Consider the following 17,974-nt stretch of genomic DNA (forward strand, 5'->3'; position numbering starts at 1 on the left):
TTAGATAGTTGATTAATTCAAAAGCGCAGCGGTTTGGTAGAAGTTTGTTGGATTGGACGACGATGGCGATAGAGGCAGAAAGTGAAGGGGGTTCATCGCCTTCTTACTACAGCGTTCTTGGGGTGGATGTGGATTCCACTGTTGAAGAAATACGGCGAGCTTATCGACGGCTTGCAATGGTGGGCATGCACTCTGCTTCTTTTTCATTTACATAATAATTTGGTTTTAACGAGTTTTGAGTAAGTGAAGCTGACACCATGTACATGTGTTTCTGGTGCAGAGGTGGCATCCAGACAGATGGACAAAAACTCCATCTTTGTTAGGTAAAGCCAAGCGTAAATTCCAGCAAATCCAGGAGGCTTATTCGGGTAACGTTCCCTCGATCTCTATGGAGTTTTTAACTCATCACTCTGCTCTCCAGGATTTTACGACGTTACTAAATTTTGGTTGTTAAAAATCAACAGTTCTATCGGATCCGAGGAAGAGGAGTCTATATGACGCAGGATTCTACGACCCTGACGAGGAGCAAGATGAGGTACCTTTTTTTTTTCTTTCTCCCCGTTCTTTTATCTTTCTGTTTCTGCAATGTAATGGGGAAATCTCATATCTAAAGAATCCAACTTGCAGGGTTTTTGTGATTTTGTACGAGAAATGACGGTTCTCATAGCTCAGAGTAGGAAAAAGGTATAATTTCTGAGTCTCATCCAACTTTATACATATGCTTCGACATGGGGAGAGGAAATATGAACTTATATGTGTGTGTATGTGTGTGTGTCCGCAGAGAAAGTATTACAGCATGGAGGAGATACAATCAATGTGGATGGAAATGGCGGAAGGCTTTGGATACGACGAGGGCTCTTCTCCTTTGTCTTCTTTTAGTAACTCACAAGACTCGAATTCTTGCAAGAAGAGACGCTGTGACGTAAATGTCGGGAATGCGCGTGATTCAGGCCTTGACATGTATGGAACGAGTAACTATTTTCAATTATGAATGAGTTGCCATGAATGTTCTCGTGGGCCATTCCAAAAGCCCATTTTGTGAACAAGAATTTGGGCCATTTCAAAAAGCCCATTTTGTGAACAAGAAGTTGGGCCATTTCAAAAAGCCCATTTTAAGAAATAAAAGCATACGTATTTGTTGGTTCCCCTTTTTCACTTAAAATGACTTTTTACAGTTACGTAATAAGCTGGTGTATGTATGTCGAGTAGGTGAGAAGAAGAGGGTAGGGGATGACTTTCCTTTTCCATTACTATATATACAAAACAAGGAGCCGTAGACAATACGATTATAATTTGCTATATGCCAACTCAATAGGATGTAATTTCGTGTTGGCAAAGTTATGCCTATGATGTTCAGATGTGATTTAAGTGCTTATGCCCGTAATTTATATATTCTTTCAAATGCTTTTAAACTATGTAATTAAAAAAACTTTGAAATCAATCATGCAGTCTGCACAGAAAACATATATACACATGCAATTTCGTATTATTTTCCTTACTTGGACTTATTAATTATATATGGACTCCACGTGGTGTGGTGTGGGTAATGCCCACTTCCCTATTTAAAAGAAAGACTTTGCATGCGACCAATAAATTCGTAGACTTTACACATGCAACAGCATGAAGCAAGTGCATTACTTGAAAATTAAGAACTATGCTTTAGAATTAAATACTCGATTAATAATTAATTTAAAGGTTTTAATCAAGTGATTATTTTAATTTTTAAAAAATTCGTGAATTATTATAGAAGGCAATATCGCATTCCCTCGGGTGGGACCAGTGCCCCACATGGAAGGGGCGATTCCCTCTGTGGAATTTAGGCGAGAAGAAAACAAACCCAAGAGCTTAAACCTATCATTCCCCCAAGGAGCCCATATAAACACACCTCCATGTTCACATTCCCCATGCACCTATCAACGTAACTCTCATTTCTTCTTCTCCACCCAGAAAATTCTCTCTCTCTCTCGCCCTTTTAATATGAGGCTGATCAGAGCGCTGCGTTTCAATGCTTATCTCCTATTCGTGGTCATCACGGCTCTTACACATCTCACTACGGCAGCGGACTCGAACTCAAGGAAGCTGGATGAGGGCACCGACGGAAGCGTGAAATGCACCTCATGCACTCAGAGTCCTCCACCGCCCTCCCCCCCACCGCCATGTCCGCCGCCTCCTCCACCACCGGCTCCCAAAAAGCCGCCCTCCACCAAAAACTGCCCTCCCCCGCCGCCCTCCTATATATTCATAACTGGTCCGCCGGGGAACTTGTACCCAATCGACACCGACTTTAACGGCGTTGGACGGAGTTCCGTGGTGAAGTTGCCGGTCGTAGTTGTGTGTGGGTTGTTGATGGTCTTAGGTATTTGGTGATCGAGTGGTCCAATTTTTTGTGATCAGTGGTGATGGGATCTGATGCGAAGATACAGATGGTACGGTAAGTGGTCAACTTTTTGATTAAAGGAGCACCAAAATTCTTATCCTTCAAAAACTCAAACTTTTACTTTTAGGGACCTAATTTTGTACTTGTCTGCACCTTAAATAATTTATAACAACAATCTTTTTATATATTTCAATCTCTAAGTCAATTTAGCAGTGTTGTTAATTGTTTTCATCATGGGTTTCATACAATCAATACGATAATAAATCTGATGAAACTATTTAACTTTGTATTTGAAAAATGGGAGTTGTATGTATGTAGAAGAAGGGTGGATGTTGAATGGATGATTGGAGCATTTCCACAGCCGTCTGAATTAGAAACTTATGAAAGTGTTGAATGGGGTCCAGCGCTGGTTGGTGGTGAATGGTGTTTGTTTGGTTTATATTTATATAAAATGGTTGAATACGAAGGTGTCAATTAGAAGCAATGTCGTTTTATGAACATGTGGATTGGCATGAGAAAAAAGAAGAGTCCGGGCTTATCTAAAGTTAGAGTCGGTTGATTAGTTTAGGCTTTTCAACATAATTGAAATTGAATCTAGACGTATGGAAAGTGTCAAGCAAGGATGAGATCAACTTCGGTTTCACCGATCTATGGCTCCCACTTATCATCACAGATGTGGGTGGGCGGGGTGGGGGTCCATGCCCCATATGCTCGATTTCAATTGCGTAAGGCATTCGTAGTATAAGATCACACACACACACACACTGTGAAATGGTGACTGGCAAATTAAACTAATCAAACAGCACTCGGTTTAGAGTTGAATTAATTTATGTTGTGTTTTTAATGTTATATTCCATTTTCATATGATTAGGAATATTTTTAATGGTGGGTAAGTGCTAAACGCGTAAGGGTTGGGGGGGGGGGAACCTTCGATGAACCCAAAAACTATAAAAGAAAATGTGTTTGTGAGAGTCGTGGGTGTTTTGGATTGTTGGAATTGTATTAGAGGAATCAAATTTTGGCTCTAAGTCCAACCACTACTGACCCTTAATAATTGCAAATCAATGGTTATTAAACTTGTCATTAATAAAATTATCTAATTAGGGAATTAATATTTTTAAATTTCTTTTATAAAAATATGGGTTCTAATTAAATTATACAGTCAATTACGCCCCTATATTAATATTTACTTTTCATTAAATATATAACTCTTCTCTTATATATCTTATGGTACTAGAGAAGAAATTTTTCTCTTGGTCTTCGCTTAAAGCATAAATCTTCAACAACAAGTCTTAAACGGCACTCCTTTTTCAATTTACTTTTTCAAACTTCAATTATATTTGCCTTCTTTTCTAAGTACAAATGAACACACCTATACGTACATAAAACTATAGGGTTTATATATAATTAGTATTAAGTCTGATATATGTGGGTGGATCGGCGACATACAGAATTTCCCAATTCCTCCAAATCTCAATATGAATGCTTTTGGATTGATTGTTCCAAGGCAGATCATAATATACATTCTCCAACAACTCGCATGTATACAATTAAACACAAATAATGTTCGTCTTACACACATCTTCCATGCTAATCTACACGTTACACCCAGTAATTATTTTGTATTGAGTGTATTGTCAGTTGAAGACAAAAAAAGAAGAAGTATTATACGTGTATATGTGTATACCTTTCAATTGAAGATAAAAATGATAAGAAGTAAAAAGGGTTTGCTTTTAAATCTTTCAATCTTTATTGATTCATGACAAAAGAATCTCAAAAGTCTCTGAATAGGTCCCCCACCCACACCACCCTTGTTTAACTTTCAACACTTCATTCTCTCCTTTCTCCTAAATTTTCCTCGCAACTCACGACGATGCCCACAACACTAACCCACCTTCTCTTCCTCACCTCCATCATCGTCAACTTCTCGGCCACAACACTGTCCGATAACCCATGCGCATACCCGTGTTATCCGCCTCCCACCGGAACAGGTTCCGGCTCTGGTTCACAACAGACTCCGGCCACACTCACACCACCCTATGCTCAGTCAGGCTCATACTCTCCTCCGGGGTACTACCCTACGCCCGCCTCAGGAAATTTACCAAATAATCCTACACCATCTTATGGCACTAATAATAATAATCCCTATGGTGCCCCTCCTCCACCTGACCCCATCTTGCCTTATTTCCCGTTCTACTATCGGAAACCTCCTCACCAAACTGATCAATCATCATCAGCACCGGACGCTGCAGCATTTCTTGGGAAATCAACAGTTGCTATAAGTCTAGTTCTTGCCTTTTATCTTTCAGTTTTTGCCGTTCGTTTAAATTAGCGACTGGGAATTTGTTCTCAAGAGTTACAGAAAATGGGTCTGTGTTCAAATGGTGGTGGTTACACAAAGATAGAAAGACAAGGAACCAGAAATTAAGATGAATGGCCCAAGAACGTGACTCTTCCTCTGTCGTTTTGGTTAGAGTTAATACGTGTTTTCGTTTATTTATTTGAGTGGTACGCGTCACCTATTTTGGATGAGCAAGTGGGAAGTTTTCTTTTAATTATGTTGGACAGCTACTATATTCAATTACTTCTACAATATCTGTTGATTAAACTTTTCTACCTTTTAGAAATTTTATGGAGAAGGTATATCATGATAAGAAACTTTTACAATTCGATCAGGGAATTCAATTTGGAAGGAGAGACGAGAGCAAATCGACATTTTATATAGCATTAACTAATTGGCCGGCAAATATATATATATATATATATATAGTTTGGTGCAGAAGGATCCCACTTTTTATCATCCTCTGGATTGATTAATTGGGCTTTTTTCTTTTTTTATAATTTAAATCGTTGCAAAATGCTTATTACACCCAAATCGAGAGAGGATTCCTTAGAGCAAGCTGTGGATTAGATCATGAAAAGTTGTGAGACTGTAACGCATGCACGAACTGAGACAGTATGTCTCGATTTGTATTTGAAGGCTGTTTCTAGGCGTAATATGTAGAAGCGTATTTTACACGGTCAAATCATATAAATTTGATTCAGTTGATTCTTGCAAAATATCTGCCTTGCATTCTACACCAGTAGCGTACTCGTTCATTCTTTTCTGTCTGTCTTCTTCCGAATTTCTGTGAGGAAAAATCATCGGTCTTTCATTGTTGTTTGGGAATCAATATTTATAAAATTAATTTTAATTTCTCTTCGTTTTTTTGAGAGGGAAATTATAATTATTTTAGTTTGCATCAACTCCCTATATTTCAACATATATATTCCTGGGAGTTCAGAGATCACCAAGAGAGAGATTCTGATCGAGCACGAACCAGATCCGGACATAAGCAAGAAAATGAAATGATGGGTTTCGTTCGTCACATGTAAGCTGACGAGCACAACCCCCCTCGGTGCTTTTCAATTTACGAAAGGAAAGGACCAGAAAAAGCCGAATGCCAAAGCAGATATTTCGCAAGAAAAGAAGATGGAGAAAGGGGTCATTCATTGACAATTCCACTGCAACACGCCAGGCTGTGGCAGCCTAAAGTTTCCACTTCATCAATTATAGAGATATGATCTTTAAGGAAATGCTTTGCTTTTGTCATTCCTCAACATGTTTTTCTTTTTCTTCATCAATTAATTATATGCCAATTGACTTGTCAAAACCACCATTCCAAAGAAACTTAAATTACTAAATGCATCTTAAATGAACGTAGTTTCGTCTTCAACAGAATGTAATACGTAGAAAAGCATAAAACTTCTTTTTAGCCCTACAAAGTCTAAAGACTGGAAAAATGTGTTGAAAACAAATGTTAAAAATTTATTAAAAGGAAAGGAAGAGTCCTCTCAGAAGAAAAAAAAAAAAAAAAAAAAGTTCACATAATTCACCTCTTAAGACGGGAAAAAGAAAAAATTAACCTAAAAGGGTAAAGGAAAAAATTAAGAACAGATGACAAACATATAAGAAATAGAAGTATTAAAAAGATAGAAAACAAATATAACGGATGGCAAAAGAAAGAAATAGAAACGTGCCTCTCCTATTAAGCCACTGTTACTGTTCATGCAGTGCAGACTTTGACTTCAATGTACAGGATGAATAATATAACTACTAGATTAATAACTTGTTCAGAATAATAATTTAATCAATGTTAAAATTACTCACAAATCTAGACTTACGCTATGAGTATGTTTCTCATCCAAGATCTTTATGTGCTCGCCTGGAAAAACTAATAGCTAGGTTTTGGCTGAAAAAAATGAAGATAGTGCATTGCATTGCATTGCGTACAAAGGTCCAAGTCGTGCTCAAGTTAAGGAGATGGTGGCCTTGGCTTCAGGAATTTTCAGAGTATTAACATTGCATTATTGGCAAAACAAGCTTGGAGTTGATGTCCAATCCTCATTCGATACTTCAGAAATGGGGATGTCAGATATGCTCCTCTAGGCTCCAAACCTAATTATACTTGGAGAAACTTACTGAGAGTTGTTAGAAGATAGACTTGGGAGGAAATTTGAGAATGACCAAAATGTGCTGGCCTAGTTTGATAAGTAGTTTCAAGATATGCTCCTGTTGCTTTGGTTGCTGATTTGATTGACGCTCAAGGCCAAAATGGATAACGGATCTTATGAGAATTATTTTCCCCCACAAGATGCTACCCTGATTACTAGAATACCGCTAAGTAGAGGTCTACATCCAAGATAAACTACTATGGATGCATGATACAAAAGGTAATTACAGTGTGAAATTAGGATATTATCAAACATGATACAACCATTGTAATAATGGTGCAGGAACATCTATGAGAAATGAAGTGATCCTCTGGAAACAGTGTGGATAGCCCCTCTATCACCACGAGCAAAGCATATGATGCGGAGATTATCAAAAGACATCTTGCCTATCAGACTTAGACTGATTCAGAAAGGTACGCAAATTTACCCCATTTGCACAATGTGTGGGGAGGGAGAAACAATTGATCTATTGCTTATAGTCTGGTGAATATGGCCAGAAATATAGGATATTGTGCCACTCCAGGGTGGCCCCATGCAATCACAAGGCTTCTGTGGCTAACTCAAAGGACTATCCCCTATATTGGCAAAAGTATGGTTCATATATATTATACATATATATATTTATGGAGTATTTGAGGGGCTGAGGAGCTAATGGATCCACTGTGACCATTGATATAACGCTCCAGTTTTAGTTCAGAGACTACAAAGATATATTTATGAATTGCAAGGAGTACAGACTGAAAGGTGATATAACACACAACATAGTGGTGCACAAAGGTGTGTGTTGATAAATGGGTACACTTCAGATTGGGACAGTCAAAATTAACGCAAATGCATTTATTAGTATAGGTGGGTCTATATCATAAAAAAGGAAAAAGAAAACTCTAGGTTGGGCGGTCAAGCCTGGATCATGAGCTGATGCTCAAATGAAGAAGTCTTGTTTTCAGGTATACTAAGAATACCTTCACCTTCTTCTGTTGAACTTGCTAAATTTCAAACTCTCATATATGGTTCAGAGGTGTTACAAGATATGGGTTTCCAGCACATAATAGTAGAGTGAGATTCCCAATTCATTTACAAAGATTCACTCTCTATCTCACCTCCTAACTCTGAATTTGGTTTATTTCTTGAGGATGTACAAGTGTTAAGATATTCTTTTCTGTCATTTGATTATTTTTGGAATTCTAGATATTGTAATTTAGCTGTTCATGCCTTGTTTAGTAAAGCTCATACTGTTTAGGACAGCCAAAGAGTGGTCCATTATATATCACCCTGTTTGATTTCCCTTCATTTCACATAGATGGCGTTCTTTATCTAGCAATGAGAATTTGTCATTCTCAAAAAGAAAAAGGGAAAAAAAAAAAACTCATAAATCTACATATTACTCACTCACACTCACAAGCTAAACAGGTAATGTAATTTCAGGGACAAACATTGCTTCAAGTCTAGAAGATGATATATTCAAACGCCTATTGGTCTTTCAGAGGTTGACAAGAAATATCCTAGTAATCCTGCAAATACTATGACCATTATTATTATCTATCTATACCAACAATGTAAGGCGCTAAATGCCTGATGTATGAAAATATATGACTATGAAACTGACTAGTATTAAACTATGGTGAAAAGCTCTCATCAATGCCACGATTAGGTCATTCTTTTGCGGCTGAGTGAAGCCAAGTGCAGATCTCAAAGCCAATAATCATGGGAGAACACAGCTGTGTTGATAAATCATGTTCTAGAGAAATAATATGGTGCAAGGACATACTTTTTCAGGAGGCAACCCCAACTGCCAAATGCCTGATTCCAGAACTGCCACTTATCCCAACACCTTTCATACTCTTCCTCACCATCTCACTCCCTCTTCCCCGCACTTCTCCAGTCTTTGTCTTCCTTTCGACCCTCTGCTCTTTACTCACCTTACAACTCTCCGTTACTCTAGGTCTTCGCAAAGTACAATCTTTCTCCTGTCGCTGTTTCCGGCCTATTGCACCACTTTTCATTTCAGCCTCTGGGCAGAAGTTTCTATAATCACTTGGGAGAATCGAAGAGACAATATTACCAGCTTCAGAAGGCTCAGTTGTTGGGCAATCAGATGCTCCTGAAGATTCACATATATCATTTCTCAGTGCAGGTTCCTTGCTGGATGGATTTTGGTTACTTGCTGTCTTGGAATGCAATTGTGAGCTTGCAGCAGCTCCACTTGCTCCCTTGGTTGATCCAGTGTTACATGATGCAGCCTGAAAAAGGATAAAGAAGAGATGAATTTGTTTCTGAAAAATTTGCATATTGTACAAAAAAAGAACTGTAAAAACAATATCCACAAAACATCTTATTATGAGCAGCAAAGCAACGTAAAACACAAAACAAAAAGAGAAAAATTGGACAACAGAAATAAAAAGTGGGATTGCTAAAAAATACCAAAGTAAAAGAATAATAGCTGACAAAAAAATGTTTGACAGATCCAGATCCAGGTCGGTTGGATCTAACTACAGCTGCACATGCCTGGAAAAATTACTTCTATGAAGACTCTCTTTACCTAAATATTCTAAGGGGAATAAAGGTATATTCAGATACAGTCAATCCGAGAAAAGAAAACCTTCAAACCAATAAAAATAAAAGTCTGTCAAGTGTACCTTCTTGTTAAGGGGTCCTGGTCGTGCGGAAACATGATAGAAAGAAGGCATCGGTGTTGCCTTAAAATTCAAGCTTTTTCTGAATTGTTTGATCTCAGCCTCTGTTTTCTCCTGCATTAGAATAATGGTGCTGGCTAGTCAACATTATTGAGTTTATGACAAAGTCTAATTATATAGATGCAACATTTTGGTAAAAATTTTAACCAAGAGGTTGGTGTTAATTGGATGTTTTTAGCTAAAGCTCTTGGAGGATGAGCTTTATAAATTATAAAGAAAAATTATATAATAACATCGATCAAATTAGCTTACTTTTTAGAGCTATTTGACAAAAAACCTTATCAAGTTCATAAGCCAAAAATTAGCCTGAAAGATATTAGTGCCACCTTTTCATCACATTAGGCAGTCCTCAGCGAAAATGTCAACTCATTTCCTTTACATTAAGAACAAGTAAATGTTGGCTGACAACTCATACCTGGGTCCGTGCCTGGATCCTATTCATCTCAGCCTCTTTGGCATGCATTTTCTTTTCCAACTTCATATAGAACTGAAAAAGAAGAATTAAAAAAGGAACTAAGCAAGATAATGAGACTCTGACACCTGATAGCAAAGACAAATTTAATTAAAAAGCAGCAGGCTTACAGACCTCTCTCCTCCTCTCAGCTCGTTCCCCACTTTTGAAATTGAAAGCAGTAGCATCTGTCTTTTTCTCTGGCTTAGATGAATTGACAGCCTCCTTAACCCTGCATGGAACCAACAATACATGATAATCAGGAGGTAAAAAATTTGACAATCAGAAGCCTTATGTTCTTGCAAACAGACCTGCTGTTAGTTAGACGTGCCCTGGACTCTATCTTCTTTGAGGAAGGTTGAGATTCAACTGCTTTCTTTCCCCTTTGTTCTTGTTCACTGCCATATTAACAAGAGAGGCATCTTAAAAATACTTGCAGGTACTGCCTGTCAAAATAAAAATAGTACCTTCTATTCTCAAAATCTGATTTTGCATTGCAACTTTCAGAATCCTGCACCGCAAACTTCACCAAAGAAAAAATTAATCAAAACTCTAAATTCAATTTTTAACAAAAAAATAAGATACATAAGATACATAATCATTATTTACAAATTGAAAATTGCCATTTTGTCTCCAAAACTCCAACTCTATATCCTAGTCCAATTGTCACCTTTTTTTGAAATCCATTGGATGAACGTTCAGCTCTCACCGTAGTTTGTAACGGCTGCTTTTCTATTTTTATTCTCCCTGTACTCTGTTTTTCCTTTCCAGTCTGACTCTTTGCAGCAATTTTTGGAGCATCATTTGGAATGGTTTTCTGGACATGACTAACATTCCCCTGAGACTTCAATCTGGACCTGGTAGACTTCCTTTCGGTTGTAGTCTTTACCTAGAATTGAAAATAAAGAGGTTTGCCCCATAAGAAAAAAACAATGTATCGCTAGCAGCATGTGTAAATTTCACATAGACTTCATATAAGACATCAATACTAGCAGTAGGTTCTATTCGCCATGCCTGTTTGGTTTCATTTTTTGTTTCCACTGTCTTTCACAGTGGTTTTGCTAGCATTTTTGTCACAGGAGGATTGTATCAAAAAGATATATTTTGTTAGAATTTATTTTTCCTTTAGCTTTTTACCCCTACACAGAAGCCGAACATTAACTGAATGGGCATGCAATTGCATTCCGTTTCTCAATTGTATAAGGCTAACTACAATATGTTAACTATTTATAATTCTCATCAAGGGATTATTGAAATCCAAAACTTCTAAAAAATGAATTAAATACAAAACCTCACCTTTGGAGACAGATTTACCTCTGAACTCACTGTGTTACCTTTCTTGACTGTTACATCCATGGGGAGAGGATCATACACATTAACTGCACAATCATTTGAGTCCTCTTTCACTTCTACCACTTGTTCATCATTGTCCACATGTAATTGGTTCGACCCACTTTCACTTTGATGCCTTTCCTCAGAGATAACATCTTGAGGAACAACACTGTCCAGTAAAACATCATTATTGGCCAAAGCAACTTCCATGTTACATTTAACAAATAAAACTCCATGTTCTTTTTCAGATTCTGATACTAAAGATTCTTCCTGATAATCTGAGCGTTCAGCACTTTCCTCATCATAAGTATAATGATCATATTCACTTGCATCATCATCAATTAGACTCACTTCATTACCCAGATCAACTTTGTTTGCTTCATTTCCAAAATCAAAATCTTCTCCATGACCAACATTCTCTAAGATATTCGCATTGAATTGATGATATCTACAACCTTCATTTGCAGTATCCGCTTCATCTCCCCAACCCTCATTCTTGACAAGATTATCTCCAGTAATTTTGTGTTCTCTACCGGTTTGATCTTCTGCTAAACCTTGACGAAGAAGAGCCTTCCTCTTGAAATGAGCCTCAAAATAAGCCTTTTTCTCAATAACTGACCCCGGTCTAGAGCATTTCTCAACCTCTTCAAGATACCTATTGTGTGAAAAAGATGACCTCTTCTCCCAACATAAAGCTTCATTTTCAAATCTTCCAAAGGATATAGAACCAGAATGCAAAGAATCTGCCTGCCCAGATTAAAGAAGTGAATTTTCGAACAGAACTTGTTTGAAAAGTTCTATCCCTAGAGCGGGAAATAAAATTAAAATTCCGTAACATCTGTTTAGCATTTTATCATCCTTCTGCAATGGCTATTAGCTGCATAACTAAAAGTGACTACAATTTGTCACGAAGTTCTATAATCTTTTCAGAATTTCAAGAAAAAAAATTGAAGCATAGTTTTCTTTTTCGTCACATAATCCCATGTCAACTAAATCCAAGCAACAGAGATCCGTACATATACTGTTACTATTGACAGGCTAGTAACAGAAAGGTCATACATATACAAAATCATGGTGGGGGGGAGAGAGTTTTTTCCTATCTACAAAGCAACTTTCCAGTTATAAGTACAGTAAGAAAGCGAACTATCAGGAGAAGCATTCAACCATAACATCATTATTTTAGTCCATAACACTGGCTGAAAGGAAACAAAAAGAGAAAAAGACTAAAGGAACATGATGCACTTGTAAATAGTTGATTGATGTCACTATTGGCTGAAGAGTGTACAAAAGTAAGAACCACTCGTTAAGGTTGACTGAGAAAGCAGAATTATATACGAACAGAGCAGAGAACTGTTTTGGCACAAACAGATCACGTTACAAATCAGAAACTCTCTTGTATGGGGTAAATAAATAGTAAATAGTGATATTATGCACCTCGGCGGCATATAGTGTTAATATATTTGATGAACTTATACCACCTTTACTATTATTTAATAACAAGATTACCACTTGACCAGTATATAAAATTATAAATAAGCCGTGAAAACAGAAAGAACAAACTTACCACGACCAAAGTCCAAAAAAGGATCTAACACTATTTATCATGTACAAAGTGAAGATATACAAAGTGAATTTACAGATAGGTCATTGAACAAAGGCGCACCTGAAAGCTAATGCTATACGGTTCCCCGATCTCTCCCGCCATTATTAAGCCAAATCAGGCCCCAAATATTTCCTAAATCATCCGTCAAGGCAAATCAAAGACATGAACGATCCCTAATGAGCATCCACGTTACAAATCAAAACAAATTCCCAAACAAGAATGACAAAATCAAACAAACTTAACTTGGTCGAGAACGTGAAATGATAAACACTACAAAATGGAAAGTAAATGCACACCTTAAATGCGCGTTTATCATGTAACCGCAAAGAAAAACCGCTCATCACACCAAAAACTGCCCTGAATTTTCAAGTATCAATTTGCCGATACTCGCCACCGAATACAAACTTACAGATCTATTAAATCGAACGCGCATAGGAAGCTTGCGATAGAGCAATCAACACTTAACAGAAGGAATAAAAACCACGCGTATGTGTAAGCAGAAGCAAAAGTAAACAACACCGAAGAGCAAAGCAATCTGTGTGTATCGAATTGTTAATAAGTTCTTTCCTACAATGACTACATTGCTCTGTCTCTCTGTCTCTCTCTCTCTCTCGTTCTTTGTGAAATGTGTACTTGCAGTGTATTGTGGGGGTGTGCAGGGGAAACTTGTGAATCTAATGAGGAGCTTAAAAAGTTCATAAATCATATCATGTGATGGTTGTTTTTTTTTTGTCTTCTTGTGATCGGGGACACAGTGCACGCATCACTGTGATCTCGCCGTTAATCACGATCGTCGAAGAGCACGGGGATTGGGTAGATTAGCGGTCATGATTTGGAAATTTTAACGGCGATTGTCGTCGCGACGAAACGGAGGATTAGTGGTAGGGTTCGTTGAAATTGTTTCTTATTGGTTAACGTTGACATTAATTTGTTCATGTCTCCCTGGTTTTACACAAAATAAATATTTTTTTAAATTCAAAATTTTAATTAAAAAAACCTTAAAAGTTTTATAAGTATATATAATATTAGATTTCTGACATACATTACATAATTTTTATTAAAATAATTTAATCATATTAAATATTTTTTTACCTTTAAATTTTTTAGATAAATGATATAAAAATGTACAGTAAAAATTATTTTAAAAAAAATTATGTTTGATGAATATCAAAGTATAAGTTAATTATTATTAGTTTGTATAGTATTTATTCTGTATTTATTGAAATAGTATTAACGACAATATTTGATATAATAAATAAAAACATTATAAATAATGTATGTATTAGTAATCATATATTTGATTTTTTGAAAATAAAAATATGATATAAGCTAAAATAAGTATTAACTAAAAAAAAATTATTTTAATAAATAGTAATCAAAGAATAATATAGTACGTATATATTAATAAATCAATTATATACAAATTAAACTTAATATACAATTGATTATGTAATTAATTTGGTAGTACATAAATATCTAAATTAATCACGTGTAATGAATATATTATATTCATTGAATCATAATTAAATATATTACGATTAAACTATTTAAATTAAAAAATAATTAAATTAAGCTCAAAAATCATAATTTTCTCTTTTTTTTTTTAATTAATATGGCTATAAAGTAATATTTATATTAAACCACATACATCCATATATATATATATATATATAAGTTAGTTTTAGAAATAATAAATATTTTTGGATGATGTGGGCCATGTAAGCTAAGTTGATCATTTGGGAAGAGGAATAATAGCATTTATGGAGAGAAAAGTCAAAAGAGAAAAAAAATAAAAACAGTAAAAGACGAGAATTTACATAATTACCTGCCTGCCAAATTGTTATATTTGAAGTAAAAGTAATTTTATTTATTCATTTAAAAAGAAAAAGAAAAAAAAAATTGGAGAGTGGAACGTAAAATCAAATATTGGATTTCCATTTGCTTAAGTGGGACCCTGAAATTCGTGAAGCTCTGCATATATCCGGATCCATAGAATGCAATGATCGAGGTAGAGGACCGTCCGAGAGAGAGTCCATTAATGTAGTTATGAACTGCGACGGGGTAGAGGAATGATTACGTTGAATTTATGGAGCAAGAGTTGGATTAGGGGAAAAAAATTATATATGCAACTATACAAATACAAGTCATCCCATCCCATCCCATCCCATCCCATCTCATACCTAACCCATGTGAGATGTAACGCAAAAAATGTTTGGTAGGAGATTGACAGTCAATTATTATACAACAAGTAGTTGAAGAAGACAAGAAGAGGAAGTAGAGTTGCGAGATCAAACACACCCACATAAGAAATTGTTTCTTTTCTTTTTCCCATTTCGAATTAAAGTTGTGTGGAATTTTACAAGATTTGTCAACCAAATGACTGGTGTTTTTGTAAGGAGTAATTTTTTAAAAAAGAAGAAGGAATCAGTTACGTCTGGAAATGCTTTTGAGGAAGGATCCAGTCCTCGTAATTTCGCGGAGAGGCTTGTCGGTGAATCTGATCAAGTTGTAGGCAGCGCCTCCAAGGATGGTGCCGATCGGTGGGCCGACAATGTAAACCCACAGTCCCTTGTAAACGTGCATGACGATTGCCGGAGCGATGCTCCTTGCTGGATTCATCGATGCCCCAGACACTGGCCTGCGCTTAATTAATCAACTAATTTATTAATCATTCGTTTGAACATTGATTTAATCAGGATTAATTCAAATGATGGGTTTACCCGGCAACAAACACGTTTAGAATGATTGTCATTCCAACCGCAATTCCTGCCAGTTCTCCAATCTGCCACAGATTAAATCGTCAGTATATAAAAACTTAGAAAATGGTAATTAGATAGTTAGTTATAGGTACAGACAGCTCTATTATCGGTTGCGACTCCAGAAATGACGAACATCAAGATGAATGAGATAATAATCTCAATCCATAAAGATTGAAGATCAGACCCGACCGGCACCGTTCCAAAAAAACTTTCTTCATTCACGTGGAAAATAATCCACAACGTGTAGCTCGCCAAAATTGCACCTAACAACTGCGCAAGGATATATAGAGGCACCTGCGTGCACGAACACACACACACATATATATATATATATAATTAATCAATTAATAATAATAATAACAAAAGAGATGAGAATGCGGAAAGGTGGCCGACCTGTTTGAAAGGGAAACGTCGAAAGATGGCAAATGTTATGGTGACAGCAGGGTTGAAATGAGCACCGGAAATGTGACCGACAGAGTAGACCATCACCATTACAATCAAGCCCCATACAACACAAATACCTGGAAACGTGACGGAACCGTATATCTTATTTACGACGACGGAACCGCACCCTGAAAACATCACAAAGTACGTCCCCAACACCTCTGCGATTACCTGCACCATGCATCTTCATCGTTATTATAATTGTCTATGCATATGAATTGTATGGAGTAGTCAAAGAGGTTGGGAGAAGATAATTATATAAGTTTTAAAGACCTTTTGCAAAAGCTCCACCACCCAAGAAGTAGATGAAGATTCGGGTATTCTGGAAGAGGATCGGCTGCATGCTTCGCCTTCTTCTACCTTCGAAACTTCGTAATCTTGATGACTCATCTTCAATTTACCAATAGAACTGTGTGTCGGAAGAAATTATAATTTACAAGGATTAAACTAAAAGTAATAAAATGATGGGTGTGGGTGGTTGATTATAAGAATGATTATCGGAGTTAAAAAAAAAAAAAACGAGAATTATCCGGATTAAAAGGATTTGGATTTCCTATATTTAACTCTATACCTTGTTTGTTGTGTAAAAGGGATGAGAATTAACAAGTACAGTAACATGATTCAGTTTATGTCATTCTTTGTAATGAATTTACCATTTAAACTAAATTATCAAATCATCTATAATATTCTTTCTTGTTACAATTTGAACTAAAAAATATGAAGTCCCCGAAAAGAAATAAAAGATATGGGATGGTAAAGGAAAGCCCATACTTTTTATAAGCATTGATAGGAACATACACCATTATCGGGCTATTGGGAAGATCCAGAGTTTGTATGGAGGTAGTAGGCTGGGGATATTAAGGGCCTAAACATTCAGAAGTTTTAGCCCAGTAATGTTGATGCTCCATCTCTCTCCCTCATGTTCCTCGTTCACCCTACACTTGTCTCGCCTTTCTCCATCAATCTTCTCTCCCACGCCTTCTCCTTCATTGCTTTTGCTCCAACCTCCACTTGTGCCCAAATATAAATATACACCTTATCCAGTACGTGAGTTGGGTATTTCTCCAAACTTTTACCTCCATTACATATGGTCAACCGTGTTAATCATCATCACTTTAATTTTGTATTATATTTATATTCGCTTTTTTTTTTTTTAATTTTTTATTTATTTATTAGGTTACTCTTAATTTGAAGAGTATTATTGAACTTAAGGGTGAATGAAGCCACGCACACAACCACACCACCATATGTTCTTCTTTTTCTTCTTCGTCGCCTGCTGATTTCCATGCCCACCTACTTAATTCCCAGTGTCCATCATTTTACACCTCTTCCTCATTTTCTATTACCCATGAGATTCCAACATAAACTCTCGTATATGTTGATAGAAATACATGTTTTGGTACCTAATTACTTCTTAATAATGCTTAATGGGAATTAAGTAGGTGGGCATATATTCTTTTACTGCAGTAAATTAAGATGATAAAAAATTAACTAGTTTTACTAAAACAATCAACATATATATATATATATATAAATATATATATTTATGTCTGTGTGGTCCATCCATTCATCATTTTGACACACATAATTTACAAATCTTTCATGATATATATTATGATGTGATATATGCATCGCTGTGGTCCATTAACAAGTTGTAACACTCTTATAACACTAGTTTTCAACTTTGCCTTCCCACATTGCAGTCTTTCTTGCTTTATTACCTTTTCAATTTCTCTTTTCTCTCTTCAACCAAATAATTGATTGAGATAATACATATGGTCATATATACATATATTTGATATATATACATATATACACACA

At 36.2% G+C, this 17,974-nt stretch overlaps 5 protein-coding genes across 11 annotated transcripts; 3 read left to right on the forward strand and 2 right to left on the reverse strand.

Moving 5' to 3' along the window:
* The first annotated feature begins 43 nt into the window (after nt 1-43).
* LOC110813438 (Chaperone DnaJ-domain superfamily protein) lies at nt 44-1,145 on the forward strand. The gene is made up of 5 exons (XM_022040576.2): nt 44-179; nt 281-368; nt 465-535; nt 628-684; nt 782-1,145. Exons 1-5 carry the CDS (start codon nt 63-65, stop codon nt 989-991), a joined length of 543 nt encoding a protein of 180 aa, XP_021896268.1. The 5' UTR covers nt 44-62; the 3' UTR covers nt 992-1,145.
* A 642-nt stretch (nt 1,146-1,787) lies between these two features.
* On the forward strand, nt 1,788-2,564 carry LOC148269030 (proline-rich family protein). The gene has a single exon (XM_088214599.1). The coding sequence runs from the start codon at nt 1,789-1,791 to the stop codon at nt 2,365-2,367; it is 579 nt and encodes a 192-aa protein (XP_088070725.1). The 5' UTR covers nt 1,788; the 3' UTR covers nt 2,368-2,564.
* A 1,553-nt stretch (nt 2,565-4,117) lies between these two features.
* On the forward strand, nt 4,118-4,985 carry LOC110813328 (hydroxyproline-rich glycoprotein family protein). The gene has a single exon (XM_022040412.2). It carries the CDS (start codon nt 4,251-4,253, stop codon nt 4,707-4,709), a length of 459 nt encoding a protein of 152 aa, XP_021896104.1. The 5' UTR covers nt 4,118-4,250; the 3' UTR covers nt 4,710-4,985.
* A 3,320-nt stretch (nt 4,986-8,305) lies between these two features.
* Nucleotides 8,306-13,628, reverse strand: LOC110813365 (TPX2 (targeting protein for Xklp2) protein family). Of its 7 annotated transcripts, XM_022040451.2 has the most exons (11): nt 13,247-13,627; nt 13,011-13,123; nt 11,312-12,094; nt 10,686-10,904; nt 10,483-10,538; nt 10,327-10,413; nt 10,151-10,247; nt 9,980-10,051; nt 9,508-9,618; nt 8,934-9,111; nt 8,306-8,855 (listed from the first exon to the last, which is right to left on the reverse strand). In XM_022040451.2, the coding sequence occupies exons 2-11, from the start codon at nt 13,050-13,052 to the stop codon at nt 8,644-8,646; spliced, it is 1,857 nt and encodes a 618-aa protein (XP_021896143.2). In that variant the 5' UTR covers nt 13,053-13,123; nt 13,247-13,627; the 3' UTR covers nt 8,306-8,643. The 7 variants fall into 7 exon arrangements, with proteins under 7 accessions (XP_021896143.2, XP_088070721.1, XP_088070719.1 ...); XM_088214595.1 differs by having other exon boundaries at nt 8,306-9,111; nt 11,330-12,094; nt 13,247-13,628; XM_088214593.1 differs by having other exon boundaries at nt 8,306-9,111; nt 13,011-13,082.
* A 1,134-nt stretch (nt 13,629-14,762) lies between these two features.
* LOC110813367 (putative aquaporin NIP-type) lies at nt 14,763-16,748 on the reverse strand. The gene is made up of 5 exons (XM_022040452.2): nt 16,427-16,748; nt 16,103-16,324; nt 15,806-16,003; nt 15,671-15,732; nt 14,763-15,588 (listed from the first exon to the last, which is right to left on the reverse strand). Exons 1-5 carry the CDS (start codon nt 16,541-16,543, stop codon nt 15,375-15,377), a joined length of 813 nt encoding a protein of 270 aa, XP_021896144.1. The 5' UTR covers nt 16,544-16,748; the 3' UTR covers nt 14,763-15,374.
* Nucleotides 16,749-17,974: the final 1,226 nt, after the last annotated feature.

The sequence above is a fragment of the Carica papaya genome, chromosome 2 (assembly GCF_054855325.1).
Source record: "Carica papaya isolate Zhongbai chromosome 2, ASM5485532v1, whole genome shotgun sequence".
Lineage (NCBI taxonomy): Eukaryota > Viridiplantae > Streptophyta > Magnoliopsida > Brassicales > Caricaceae > Carica > Carica papaya.

What these genes read in the sequence shown, in the direction of transcription:
- LOC110813328 (XM_022040412.2), top strand. Translation starts at nt 4,251, where the DNA reads ATGCCCACAACACTAACCCACCTTCTCTTCCTCACCTCCATCATCGTC.
- LOC148269030 (XM_088214599.1), top strand. Translation starts at nt 1,789, where the DNA reads ATGGAAGGGGCGATTCCCTCTGTGGAATTTAGGCGAGAAGAAAACAAA.
- LOC110813365 (XM_088214593.1), bottom strand. Translation starts at nt 13,052, where the DNA reads ATGGCGGGAGAGATCGGGGAACCGTATAGCATTAGCTTTCAG. An exon ending in GCACGTCTAACTAACAGCAG is followed by an intron (nt 10,248 to 10,326) that starts GTCTGTTTGCAA and finishes GGTTCCATGCAG; the next exon opens with GGTTAAGGAGGCTGTCAATT. An exon ending in GAGCTGAGAGGAGGAGAGAG is followed by an intron (nt 10,052 to 10,150) that starts GTCTGTAAGCCT and finishes CTTCTTTTTCAG; the next exon opens with TTCTATATGAAGTTGGAAAA.
- LOC110813367 (XM_022040452.2), bottom strand. Translation starts at nt 16,543, where the DNA reads ATGAGTCATCAAGATTACGAAGTTTCGAAGGTAGAAGAAGGCGAAGCA. An exon ending in TGGTGGAGCTTTTGCAAAAG is followed by an intron (nt 16,325 to 16,426) that starts GTCTTTAAAACT and finishes TGCATGGTGCAG; the next exon opens with GTAATCGCAGAGGTGTTGGG. An exon ending in CTAAACGTGTTTGTTGCCGG is followed by an intron (nt 15,589 to 15,670) that starts GTAAACCCATCA and finishes AATTAAGCGCAG; the next exon opens with GCCAGTGTCTGGGGCATCGA.
- LOC110813438 (XM_022040576.2), top strand. Translation starts at nt 63, where the DNA reads ATGGCGATAGAGGCAGAAAGTGAAGGGGGTTCATCGCCTTCTTACTAC. An exon ending in AATCCAGGAGGCTTATTCGG is followed by an intron (nt 369 to 464) that starts GTAACGTTCCCT and finishes AAAAATCAACAG; the next exon opens with TTCTATCGGATCCGAGGAAG. An exon ending in TAGCTCAGAGTAGGAAAAAG is followed by an intron (nt 685 to 781) that starts GTATAATTTCTG and finishes GTGTGTCCGCAG; the next exon opens with AGAAAGTATTACAGCATGGA.